Below are 14,049 nucleotides of genomic sequence, written 5' to 3' on the forward strand. Positions count from 1 at the left end.
TTATCTAGCCAACGTAGCCCCGTGGCAGCGATGACAGCGTGTATAAGTGTCTCGGATAGATGTAGGCCACTAGTGTTTGGGAATGATGAGGGATCTGTGATTGATGATCCAACAGTCCCAGAGGAGCAAACACAGTTTGGTTGCATTGACACAGTTGTAACAATCAGAGAAGACTTGTTGGTAAGGGATCAAAGTGCTCATCACCACCAAGTGCTTTCTAATATTTAGTTTAGAGGTCGACCGATATGGGTTTTCTCTCAGGGTCAGCCGATGGCCGATTAATGCTGCCGATTTATTTTGGCCGATATGTGCTTGTTTTTAAACCTCTATTTGAAAGATAAAATGTAACACTAATATACACAGAATTTCTCAACAAAAACATTTATTGAACACTTCACCAATCTACACTTGTATACTTCAATTAAAAATGTAATGTAAAAACATACTGTATATTGTATAAATAATGTATGAAAAATATATTAAATAAACGAAACGGGTAAGAAGAAAATAAACTTTGTCAAACTTTTAAATGAAAAAAATAGTTTAGTGCACTTAGCAGCATTTATTAAACTTCTGAGAATACAAATCTGCTTCACAGAAAGTGACGTTATTATTAATCTCAACACTATTTCCTCCTAACTCCTGTTGAATCACATAAGACTAGGGCTATCTAAAGTCAATTCTTGTTCACCTTGTTTGTTAGATCATTGTTCATTTGTTGAAGTGTTTTATCTGTGTTTTGGGGACCCTACTGTTACATGTCCTGTTGACCTCATTAGGATCTTATCTGAGCACATTTCTGTCATTCAAACAACTCTTAGTTGTAATTTAAAACTCGTCCAGCCAATTTAATAAAATTAAGGGTTTTATTCGTGCTCGAGTCCATAGATGCAGTTAATGGATACAGGCACGGAGAACTGAAGGCTCTGTTAGCAACGATTAGCTCCGTTAGTGGTTAGCTCCGTTAGCGGTTAGCTAGCTCCAGTTAGCTCCGTTATAGGAGTGGATGAGACTGCAACGGACAGGGATAACAACCAGACTCTGATAAATGTCATTCGGGGAGCTTCCACAGCGGTGTGGCCGCGGTGTTTTGCACGGTTTTATTAGTACAGTTAATCCCAAGGTAAGAACACCAGCAACATGCTACTGCTAACGGTAGCGTCTGAGCCTGAAGTGGCTGCGCGAGACACATGGCAAGACTTCACAAGGGGAGGGGCTGGAGCATAGACTGTATATAAGAATGGACCAACAGATCCCGTTGCTCTGGACAGAGACCAGTGAAGGCCGTTAGAAGCACTTTTCCGGTGAGCGCTGAGCGTTACTGCGCAGCCTCCAACTGAGAGAGACGACGTAAATGTGCCGTGAGCAACGTGTCTGAAAGTTGTAAGTCTTCTGGTAGCTGTGCCAAGAGAAATCTCAATCATTCCCAATCTTGCAGAGACGGAGAGCGTAGGTATATGTAAGGAGATAACATAGGCACAGGCTAATTATTGATCACTAAAATGATAGTTAACATTAGTAATTACACTTAAACAGCTAATGTGAGACGAAACTGCCTGCGCGCTTCTCGTCTACTATACGGTAATTCCTCTACTATGCGACAGTAAGTCGCGTGGTTATGACACAATCGTTAGCCTATTTTTACAAAAATGTCTGCTACGGAGCCATAACGTGAGGTACAAGGTAATGGAGCCTTTTATACATTCTCGTGTTTCTTTAGAAATAAACAATGGACAAATAGAGTCTTTAAACGCTTCAGATGTGAAGTTATTCTCTGTCAAAGTGACGTCAAAATGAATGGCAGTCAATGGGATGCTAACGGGGGGTGATCGCTTTGTAGCATCAAAATGGCGCCATAGGAGGTTCGCAGTCCGAGGAGAAGCTTACCCCCTTGGGCTGGAGGCAGCTGGTTCTCTTAATACATCCATGGTCTGGGTACGCTGTAAAAAATGTCGCCTATTCATGTTTTTAACACTAGGCTGCCCGCAGATGTGCCTGCCTATTAATCGGCTTGATATACTGGGATATTGGCCGATGCCGATTATGTTAAAAAATGCCAAAAATCGGCCGATTAATCGGCCGGCCGATAAATCGATCGACCTCTAATTTAGTTAAAGGAATAGTTTGACATTTTGGGAAATTCGCTAATTCGCTTTCTGGCGGAGAATTAGATAATACGATCAATACCACTCTCATATATGTCCGGTAATTGTAGTTTTAAAGCTCAGTAATATTGTTTGTCTAATTTGGAGAAGAAAAATGAAGCATAAGAATGACAATTCGCCGTTTTTTTCTTGGCTGATAGCAGTTGCCAGGCAACGAGCAGAGACTCCAGAAGGTTACTGATCCTAGCTAGAAATAGTCCTGAACATAACCCCCGGAAAATGTCTGATTGTAGTTTTAAGCTTTTAAACTGATTAAACAAACTAGATACAACCTGTTAATTAGCGGATTCCCCGTTTCCACTCTTTATGCTAAGCTAAGCTAACCGGCTGCTGTCTGTAGCCTTATGTTTAATGGACAAATATAAGAGGGGTATCAGTTTTCTCATCTAACTCACTGCCAGAAAGCGAATAGGTGTATTTTCTAAAACGTGGAACTATTCCTTTAAGTCTGTAGTTTGAAGCATTTTCCCTTTTCTGCTACAGAGCAGAGGATATGTTTTTTCCCTGCTTACGTTAGCCGTGTATGTGTAAGTCTTTGTGTGTTAGTTTGCTAGAGCCTCTCTCACAGGGCTGTTGTTATTGAGTCTGTTCATGGTGTGATTAACAGTGTGTGCGGCCTGGCAGGAGCACAATAGGGAATCTCTGAGGATTCCCTCGACACAGCACAACACTTCACTGCCTTTGAAATTACTCCATCACCATCCACTCACTAAAAAAAGATGGATAATAAGATTTACTTTTTTTTTTACTGTATGTTGAATGCAAAGGGTATGAGTTGGTGAAAATACCTCTATAGAAATGCAAGCCCACTGCTGCTCGGTCCCTCTGGTGGGAGTTAATGTAGTTTGGGGAGATGTATTTGACTGGAGCACATGAGGACTTTCACAGGGCTTGGGATTAGCACTGTAACGGAGTATCTTTTATTACATGGGACCCCGAGTTTCAAAAACCATACTGTGACCGATATTTAGACCTAAGCCCCTGAAGCTGATAACTGTCATGAAAAGGCACTGTTAAGCTGCAGGAGAAAAAGGCAATTTTTTTTAAGCTGCGGGTACCTGGGAATGATGTAGGATTGCATCTCTCTGTTTCTTCCTCTTCTAACAACACCTTCTTATGAGCTGTGGGGTGATATATAAACCTGTTATCATATAGATAAAATAGTAGATTAAAAAATAAAACTTTAAGATAAACACAAATGAATATTTAGGGTTTTAGGTGTTGTTTTATGGATGTACTGTGATAAATATAAAGCTCTACAGGTCCAGTTGTTTTCTAAGAGCCAAGAAACCAGCAAAAATATTTACAACACTGACCTGTTTGTTGGTGATGAAAGGTTGGCAATATGAAGTTCATATGCTGAGGAATTAAGTAGGATGTTAGTTAATGTTAAAGCTCAAATATTCCTTAACGACAATGGCATTTTGCCTCTTTTATAAAGATCTTGGTTTTTGATTACACTTAATCTAAGTGTTTTCATTCCTAAACAAGTGAAAGTTGGCCAGAAATGGTCTTACTATCGTATACAGTTAAATGATATAAAATACAACAGTAAAACAGCAATTATCATTATCATTCATAACCACTTCCACCTTCATTAAATACATTATACCCACGCAGGGCCCAGGGGTGTAGCGCTGCCGTAGTGCACCGGAACGATGCTCCGTCACTTTTTTTCTCCAAGTGAGGAAATACAATATTCTTAGTTAATATAATCCAGTTGAAAAAAAATGTAAGCGCTTGAAGATCCAATCATCACTAAAGTGAATGTCATGCAAGAGAGACAATAAAAACAAAAGGAATGGTCAAAGTTGTAATATTGACATTTAAGGTGTGTTAATTGATTCAAGACATCAACACATGCAAGAAAACATTGCTGCATTAAATTATTTTTTCTCAGTCTATAACTAGCTAACTGTTAACTCATAAAAATGACAAGGCAGCAAAACATCCTTTCATTTTATAGTAGTATTTGTCTAATGTATGTGAACTTACCACTGTAGGAACAGTGGTTAAATAACATTCGAAACGAGCCCCAATTTAAACTGCACGCCTGCATCGTAGGTTCGCTTCGGTACTCAAACAAATAGCACTACACACCTGGGCATGACTCATAATAGATAAGGTAAAAAACAACAACAGTGTAATACATATCATTGTTGGTTCGTCCACTGAATGCTTGTATCTTAATGGCAAATACTGGGATTATAAATGTGAATCTATTATTAATCTGAACCAACAGTTAAATGTAAAGATCTTTTTTTCTTTACTTTCTCTTTAATGTATTTGGACAATTACACAAGAAAGGGGGATGTTTATTAGCATAACAGACCAGTTGGGCTCTCCTCTTACTAATTAGTGGTATGTCATATCACTCAATTAGTGAAGTTGCCCAGTAATGTGCTTAATATTCTGATCTCTTCCCCCAGGGTTTTGCTGACAGCCCTCATTACAGCGATCATTTGAGTGACAGTCGATTAGTGTCCCATGAAGGATTGTCCCCAACACCTTTCATGAATTCGAACATAATGGGTAAGTAAGTGATTCTCTTCAACTCACCCGTCACATACCCTTTGGTAGGGGAAAGACATTGAGTTAGAAAATTGCCTGATTGAGGTTAAGGCACATCATGCATCTCAAGGTAGCAGTACTGAAAGGCTTGCCAGGCTGCAGGGCTGTATTTTCTTTTCATCTCCTGCTGTCTTTATTTCCTCCCTTAATCCCCCTCCTCTCTCTCTGTATCTTCCTCTTCCTCCTCCTGTGATGACCCTCCCCCAGGCTAGAAGTCACGCCATCAGTATAGCTTTCCATCATAAGAAGCTGTCTCCTAGACATGAAAACTGCCCTCAGCAACTTCTACTGGCAGCAGGGTAGTGGTTTTGGGGCGTGGGGTTAAACAGACAGTTGTAGCAAAGACCTTCTCACATAAGAATCAAATAGAATTTATTGTAGATTATTTAACAGTGTTCTATATTTTTTACTGTCTTTAGTTTTTGAATTTGTCCAATCATGCTTGTCCTCATTGTTTGCTTGATAATGTTTCCTGATAATAATGGGAAGATTTCCATATTTGCATTTTATATTAAATTTTCAGAGAGCAGACATCCGTTTCAAATGTTATCACTCCATTGAATGAGGTAGAGTAGGGCCTCACCGCTTCATATCTATAATAGCGATAAACAACTGATAACGCCCATTCAACCGGCTGATAACAGCCGAAGCAGGTGGAGCAGAGCAGTGATTCTCTGTTATTATATTGTTTCTTAGATCAGTGGTCTGATACACCCCCACAGTACTATCGGGTCAGCATAAGTACCCTTTAATCGACACCATCCATCATGTTCCAAGTATGTTTATAACAGGATGTTATTTAACACTATTAATTATATAAAAGTCATACAAGACATAATGATTCTGGAGATGGTCTCTCTTTTCAGTACTGTAGGTTTGGTCAAGTTCAACTCTTGGAGTTGCAGAAGCTGCACGTTTCAGCCATTTATCATTTATCATCATTTATTTTTTAGCAATCTTTGTTGACTCCTCTGCTTGCTTCGGAACTAGTTTTCACATATTCTTAATCATAACATGTGTTGTTAAGGTGTACTTACTCAGGTTGGTGGCATGGTAGCTGGTAGTTTATTGTCTTTTGTGAAAGTAAATATACTAAAGATCGGCCTATTTGTGTGTTTATTTTTCTCCTAAACTTTAATAATGATCGCAAAACCTACCCCCTTTTGCAACTAAATACTAACTAAGTTGTCCTATTATAACAACTAAAAGCTGTGTGTTATCCAGCTCTTTGGCCTGGCATCATTGTGATGTGTAACCACTTGACAGTTTTATGGCTAACTACATCTCAGCTCATTATGTAATGACCCTGGTTTCCAAGAAAAGTGATTAGTTCGCAAATGGGTGCTACTGAATTTAAACAAAATGTTATCTTTCTTGTAATTGATATCTCACACACACACACACACACACACACACACACACAGACACACACACACTGCATATCTCTCCTGCATATCTGTAATTATGCTTACGAGCTACAGAATATGGATGTGATCTGTTGCAGTAATATGCCAGATTTAGACAGCCTGATTGTAAACTTGGAATTGCATATGCTTACCTTAGGCTTAGGATTCAAGATGAGTAGGGTCTTATTAAATTGTTGTTCCAGAGTAATATCTGGGACTTACATAGATGTATGGAGTTTTCAGCACCCTCATTAAATCATGTCTGAGGGGTTCTACCTTATCGATGAACAGAGGTGAGAACAACCACACAACAGTGAAATACACAGTTATACTATATTTTTTCTTGTAGTAGTGAATCCAGTCAGTCACTCTAGTTTCTGAACTGCTGAATGGTTTGTTTCAAGTCAGGTAGCATCTCAACATATCTGGTTGTTGTTGCTGTCGTTCCATCAGGTGTGTGAAAACCTTGGGTGAGATGTTAAGCAAATAGTTTGCCTGAGGCTGTGTGTGTTGGAATTTACAATCACAGCTCTCACACATCATGCCAACTTCAAAAAAATGCTGCTGACAAAGAAACCTGATCAAATGCTTTGCGCCTTATGTCACCTCATGTCTTCTGTTTAAAGTTGCACTTGAACACATTGCAAAGACTACAGCAGAGAGCCGGATGCAGGTTCTCCACCTGCATGAGACGAAATAACTAGTCAGTCGTCTATGTATTCGTAAACTGAAAAAGAAAAGCAGACGACCCAGGATTGCAGAAAGTAACTAGCCTACAAATTTTACAACTGTAATTCTGTTTAAATGTAAGCATTGAAACCCAATTTGAAATATGTTTGATTCAAATGTTAAATATAATAGCGGCTGACGGTCAGCTTGGTGTGTCAGGGCACTTAGAACCTCTTCATGTTTCCTGCCTCTTATTCAATGTAATGTTCCTGATGGGAAGTGCCCAATTCATAACCCTAATGACATACTTTCCATGTTTACATGGTTTAGTTTATCAGCACAGTAGATCTAAACCATGCTTTGTATTAAAAAGTGCAACACTGATTAGAAATTTCCTTTGGAGGAGAACATACTGAAGTCTATCAGTCAAAGTATTAGTTGATCAAAGAAACCAGAGACAAACAATCACTAACTATGTATTATATAGTGTTCTGATCTTGTATATCATTATTTGCATGCAGTGTAGCCTTGTGCTGATGCATGACTAATGATCAGTTTTGGGTATAACAGTATATGTGGTTTGCGTGTAGTAAAAGTATTGTATATACATTGGTTCATACTGTCAGTATTTTCTGAATGTGCTCAGAATGGTGTGACTCATAGTGACCAGGAATCCCTTATACACAGTGGGACAATGAAAAACATTAGTCATGTCAGTGTGTATGTAACTACAGTAAACATTATGATACAAACATTTTGATTAGAAAAAGGCAGCTTTTGGTTCCATGGATTTGACGGTTTGAGTGAGCAGAGGTTAAACAGTCATAGTGGGTATCAGATGGCTGACAAGGGGATCTCACAAGAGAAGTGTGTGGGGGTTCAGACTGAGGGATGGGGTTTGGGTTAAATGCACTGACTGCTTAACGATGACACAGTTCTCTCCAGGGGCTCTCCATACTCCCTGTTAGTATGGATCAGCTAGTCTGGCCTTCACATACACTAAGCCTCACCCTCTTGGGCTACAATCCTCTTACTAACCCGCAGGTGATCCTCTGCATGCTGCCGTGCAGGTGGCAGCGACATTGTTCATGTATATTATTGGGCACTATAGACAAACTTTTTCAGTCTCAGCCATGTGAGTCCCTTTGACTCCACCGCTCATCACATGTGTTGCAAGAGACTGCGTTCGTTAAGTCCACTGACAAATCATTCAAAGTGATCTGCAGTTACACAATGTGCGATTCCTGTGGCCTCACAGACACACAAGTACTTTCCCCACCTCTAGTCTCTCTAAAAATGATCAGAGAGTTATATTAAATCAAAGCACAGAGCTGCAGTTCGGCCTCCGTCTGCTCCTCCAAAACATCCTGTGAATCCACAACAGCTTAGCTGAAATGATGTTACAATTATACAGTAATCATATGTATAGTGTAATTTTGATTCATATATATTGTGAAAAATATCCCTGTCAAAGAAATGTCTTTCAATATTGCGATATTATTTTACGGCCATATCGCCCTCCCCCGATTCCTACCTGTTGTGACCAAAGAGCATTATTTGACTGAAGTATCTGTGTGTAATAGTTGTACATCACTGATTAGCTGGTAATTTAAATTCTCATTATATTGGTTTTAATGATTTGACATTCACTAATGAAACCATGATTAGATCAGAGTCTAAAGATAAATGTTTTATCGTCCAACCGTTCTAGGATTACACATTAAACTTTTAAATTCATGCAGTTGTTATTCTCGATTGTCTCATGTTCTTGCACAGCTGATGAGTTAAATCGATGTAATTCACTGTATTGCTCTTTCTTCACCGTGTGTAGTAACACTTGACTTAAGGGCTTGTAGTGGAGGGTTGTTTCTCATTCAGTTCGTCTAATTGTGTAGCCACAGGGATAGTCAACAGTTCATGGCCCTGACTTAAAAAATGGTTAGATCTAATTACGTGCTAAGATTTTTTCTCGTGGTGTTAGCTCGATAACGGGAAGCCAGTGGGGGAGGATGATTTCAAGCAATCTGGGCAATTAACACAGGCGATGAGCTGAAAGAGCTGCACTCTGCTCCTTTACTTCATGCTGTATTGTGATTGGACGTGTGTGTGTGTGTGTGTGTGTACGCTGCGTAATGTTTGCCTTTTTGTCATTATTTACTTAATGGACTGATATTGTTTTCCGCCAAGTGTAAAAAGCCTTTTGATTCCCATGCCTAACCTCGGATGACGCTTTTAAGTTGCTATGCTGATTAGCAAGACAAGGTTGATGTAGCTATTCACAGCTGTCAAGAGTCACAGTTTGTGGCCCTTCATTGTAATAAGAAGGACAAAGTCTTATAGGGACATCGAAAGACCTATGAAATCCATTATTCCGTCAAATTTGCTGCCTTTTATTTTAATACTTGTACATGTTTAAAGTCAACCTTTCGTCACAGTCTTGCACTCTGTCTTCAAACTACTCTTAACTGGCCAGAAGGACAAGGACCATGAAAACATCATGGTTGTCACTACAAAGACAATATCTGAGTCCTCAAAAATCCATAGCCCTATAGCCTATATCACTTTTAAGTTTTAAGAAATGCAAACAGCTGGCTTTTTCCTTTTGATGTTTTCCTTTTGGGTTTCATGTTCACTGCATACCTGTGGTGATGACTGCTTGTGCATCATTTCTTTTTCCAGCCATGTGTCTGAGGGCGTGATATCTCAACTGCTGAGTCATACTTTAATTCTCACATTTCTCTGGTGTGCTTCATACATAATACTCATACAGCTTTAGTCCTGCATGAATACTAATCAGCTTAACGCTGTCATTAACACACTCATACAGTCGCATGCATCCTGCTTCCAGCCACATGTGACCTTAATGTGACCATCTTTTTGTTTCGCCCGCCGCTAGGGCTGGGCGAAATGGCCAAAATCTTCTATTAATTACATAGGTAATTTCATATCTCGATAACGATATATATCATAATATAGCATGTTTTCTGCTAATTTGATAAATAAATAAATAGTCTATATGAAATAACCACATGGTAAACCTATTTGTGTCTACTCCCGTGTGAATTCAATTCTTGACAAATGAAATGTACTGAGTATTTTTTTATTTTATTAATAACTTTAATGCAAAATGAGGGTAGAAGGTAGACATTTATATATTGTTTTGACGATATATATCGTCATATCACCGAGCCCTACCCACCGCTGTATATGCCCTTTCACTGGGTGTTGCAGGTGCCTGCAAGTAGTATTACCAGCTTAAAAAACTCCACGTTAGTTAAACAGAACATAATAAGTCACAATTGACTACTTTCTGTCATTGTTATATAATTGCCTTGGTCTCTATTTCCATCCTTTAGGTGGAGTTTTTGCCATGAGTTAAAGAAAATGATGACAATACTGATGTTGCAGTACATGACAGACAAGCTCTGTGTGTTGTATTACAATGTGTTTCAGAGTTGTCATCCTAAACTAAGGCACCTCAGAGCTCAATCTCATAAGGGCCTCAGAGAAAATAAAACCAGTTTTAAGAGCTGTGCATTTTTGTATTACCTGACCAAACCATTTTCTTAGTGCAATCAGATATTTGTTTAATGTGACCAAAATAAAGGACCCACAACCTGTGGTATGATGTTAAAATTACTTGCATGTAACCTTTTCAGAGCCTGTGTGTTTGTTTGCTTATTGCCTTTATTGCTTTCAGTTCTTTATCATTGTTGTACTAGCAGGCTCCTAGCTAACATTTATAGTTGTAATAAGATGGTTTTGCAAATACCTCAGATCAATATTATTGGCCTGGATTGATATAATCGATTACCATATATGGTAATCATACGCTGTGTATTTGTCTGTGCTCTCTAGGTAGTCTATTGCCATATTGCTTGCTGGTAAAGGGAAAGTAATAATGCACTGCTGGGAACTAAAATTTACATTATATTAGCATTCATATTTAGCATTGATTGTGCAGTTGTTTCCTCTCCTTGTCTACAGACTGTGTGAATAAAAATCTACTTCTTGTCTTGGTTTAGTTTCTTTTAAAACTAAAGAATTAAATTTAAAATGGAGTTATTTGCATTTTTTAGGATACAAGAATGGCATTATCTTTTTGTCTTTTTCACTAGAACAGAATTAATCTCTTTCAGTCTTTTCCCTTTTCATTTCTAATTGTTCCTCAAGGCTTTTGGTGAAGTGTCCAATCTCACATCACACTGGCATCCCCAGTGTGTTTTCACTGGGGCAGGTGTCATGTACTAATGCTCCGTCCCATGGGAGACCCTCCTCAGACCCAGGCTTTGATTGTGGCCAGGTGCTGTTCAGGTGTGCACTCCACTTTCCGCTAGAGTATGGGTCACAGGTGCTGCCAATACTGCGCCCTCTCCCCACTCTGTCATTCACCCACACATACACATAGAGTATACTGCAAGCTTTCACAGTAAGAGCTGCATACAGTACTAATTCACGGTAATCATGTTTTTGCACATTCTCTCAAAAGTGATAAGTGCAAAATGTATATATGTACTGTATATATGACCAGAACAGAGAGCAGCGAAGGGAAGACAAGGAGATGTGTTGCAGTACAGTTAAGTGGATGTAGCCGGTCATTATGCAGAGCTGCAGGGTGTGCTTATCTATTACCGCGGTCAGTGGAGCTTGAAGAGCTGAAGACGAGCTGAAAGGCCACAAATCCCCTTTCTCCATTCATATGCCGCCCACATCTCCCCACACATCCCAGCCCTCCCTGTCCTCGTGCTCCTCTCAGCCCATCTCGGCCCTGCCCAGCCCTGGCCTTGCCTTTCCTAGGCCCTGGCCCCCAGCATGCGACTGGCAAGGCTTCCCAGCTGCAGAGGATCAGCTGTAGTCCCAGTAGGCCTGGAGGGGCTCTCTCTCCAAAGAGGAAGGAAGAGCTGGGGTATGGCCAAGGTATGATGACATAAGTCATCACACACCACGATTGTATTTATAATCAGTGGAAAGCTGTCTTCAAGTGTAGCTCGTTTCACTACCTTTTATATGAGAGAATGCTTGTTATGTATGTTGATAAGAAAGACCAAAAGCAGTTGGTCATAAGGGTCCAGGATACTTGTGCATAATCGTGTACATGTGAGTCTACAGATGTTGCACAACAAAAGAGTCAAATTCTGTCTTAACTTTATTTTGTGCTGAAAATACAAATTTTCGAGAAGCGGTTAAAATAAGTTAGGATAAAGCCAAATTCTGTCGCTAAGACCCATTGTGCTCATTGGCCTTCTTGTACATTCGACATCTCGCTTTATTTTCAACTCTTCCTTTCTTTCTCCCCTCCCCCCTTTTTTTCATTTCTCTCGCCTCATGCTGCCGGCAGCTGATGCCAAGAAGAATGTTAGAGATTATTTAATACAAGCGCAAAGCTTAAAGGGAAAAGATTCATTCAGAACAATTTCTGTTAGTGGAACACTTAAAGTCTGCTGACTTAAGCGCTGCCATTGCCAACAGCACTGAATATCTTATCACTGTGTAACTTTGATATACAAAAAAAACATTTTGTGTCTTGAATCTTCTTTGCAGAAAGTCGTACTTACTGTATAGAACTGTAAACACAAACCATGCCAGTGAGTATGAGACTCAGTATTAATTTGGCTGGACCCATTTTTCATCTCTATACATAGCAAACATATTGTAAACTTTGATGTATTATGTAGTGTTGACCCTGGCTTTGGTACTTGGAATTTGGAATTTACAGATGTTACAGATGAGAGCATTAAAGCTAAGCTACAGTTGTTTTCAATTAAGAACAACTTGAATAAATTGCTCTGTGTCCATAATCTTACCTGACACTATGTGTTACTGTACATACCTGTTGCACACATCTATAGCTGATCCTGTACATTCGGCATTCATAGCTCGTTTTTTCTTTTACGATAAAAAATGTCTTGGCCTTTGTGCAAATTTTGTCAGGTTTGCCCAGTGGAATCCTGGTATAAACCCATGTTGGGGACGGAGATGGATCCCCTCCTTCCTTTCTTACGGAGTAACTCTACTACTACAACATAGATAATGCATGAAATTGACCCCTAATTACTGGACATCAATCTCTGTGACATGGACTAATTCAGGTTTAAGTTTGTAAAGTTTCACTCACCGAAAGCCTCTAACTTGAAAACACATCGAAGATTGACTCCTTTGTTGACGAGCCCCAGAAAACCTGGCCAACATTTGCTGGTTAATTCTCGTGCCCACCACTCCTAACCCCCGCCTCCATTTTTTCCACAGTCACAAATGCTCTCCTATGTGTCCTGCGTCCATGCGTGGTGTGCTGGCAAACAAAGCACTAGATAATGTTACACTCCCTTCTTGTTGGACTGTAGTGGATTGTGATTGGTTAATAAAATGCAAACATTTGTTTCGCCTTTACACCCACTTAACAATGCCTGGCACAGGACTGAGAGTGTGAGGTGTGGGATGTGTAGAGAGAAGCATGGCACTGTGAGACTTTTTCTTCACAGCCAGGAATATGGGGGTGGGGAGGTACATTTGTTTTAGTCTACTTAGAATCAACAAAACTCTTTTAAATGGCTGCTATAGTTTTTGCCCACAATACAATACCATCTCCACAGAATGCACTCGTCAAACGATTTATCCCCTTCAGGCTGTTTGGGTGTTTTATTTAATGCAGGCTTATATTCCTAAAGGTTTGCAGGGGTTTTCTTGTTTATGAAATTAGGAAATATGCCCACAGTGCTTGGAGCTGGATCAGCATTCCTAACCCATGTGTGTATCCTTACTTGCCCTTCACCTCGGATCTCTGTTGTTTCACTGTTCAACAGTTGTTTGCCAAACATCGACACACACTTTGATGTCACACACTGACTTGATTCTAATATCCGACTGGGGGACATTTCTTCAGCTTGTCAAATGTGCTCTTGTTTTTCTGGATATCCCTCTCTCGTGAGATCACATGTGAATGTGTGATGCAGGGGGAGCATGTTAGCATCCCTATCGAAGCAGCATCCATTACAGTGTTGGTGTTCATGTGGTGGGAGACGTTATTAGGGAGCTCATCGCCTTCCGCCTCCTGAGAGGATGGATGTGTGATTATGAAGTCATCAGCCATGAACCAGTGAGGCTGTGGAGGAGCACCCCTCCTCATGGGTCCTCAGGGTGCCATTGATTGGTGACCATGTGTTTGTGCCTGATAGACTGTGAAATGGTGTGTTGCTGCACGGCTGTGTCACACCTGTGTCCCACCAAGGTGATTGATTGGT

The 14,049-nt window shown here is 39.9% G+C and overlaps 1 protein-coding gene across 4 annotated transcripts in view; it reads left to right on the forward strand.

Moving 5' to 3' along the window:
- The window catches only part of tcf12 (transcription factor 12), a 78,307-nt gene that overhangs the window by 16,873 nt on the left and 47,385 nt on the right, over positions 1–14,049 (forward strand). For all 4 annotated transcript variants that reach the window (XM_031314115.2, XM_031314114.2, XM_031314113.2 and 1 more), the window contains one exon: positions 4,595–4,697. In XM_031314115.2, coding sequence (XP_031169975.1) covers positions 4,595–4,697 — 103 coding nt within the window. The remainder of the gene's footprint in view (positions 1–4,594; positions 4,698–14,049) is intronic.

The sequence above is a fragment of the Sander lucioperca genome, chromosome 3 (assembly GCF_008315115.2).
Source record: "Sander lucioperca isolate FBNREF2018 chromosome 3, SLUC_FBN_1.2, whole genome shotgun sequence".
Classification (NCBI taxonomy): Eukaryota; Metazoa; Chordata; class Actinopteri; order Perciformes; family Percidae; genus Sander; species Sander lucioperca.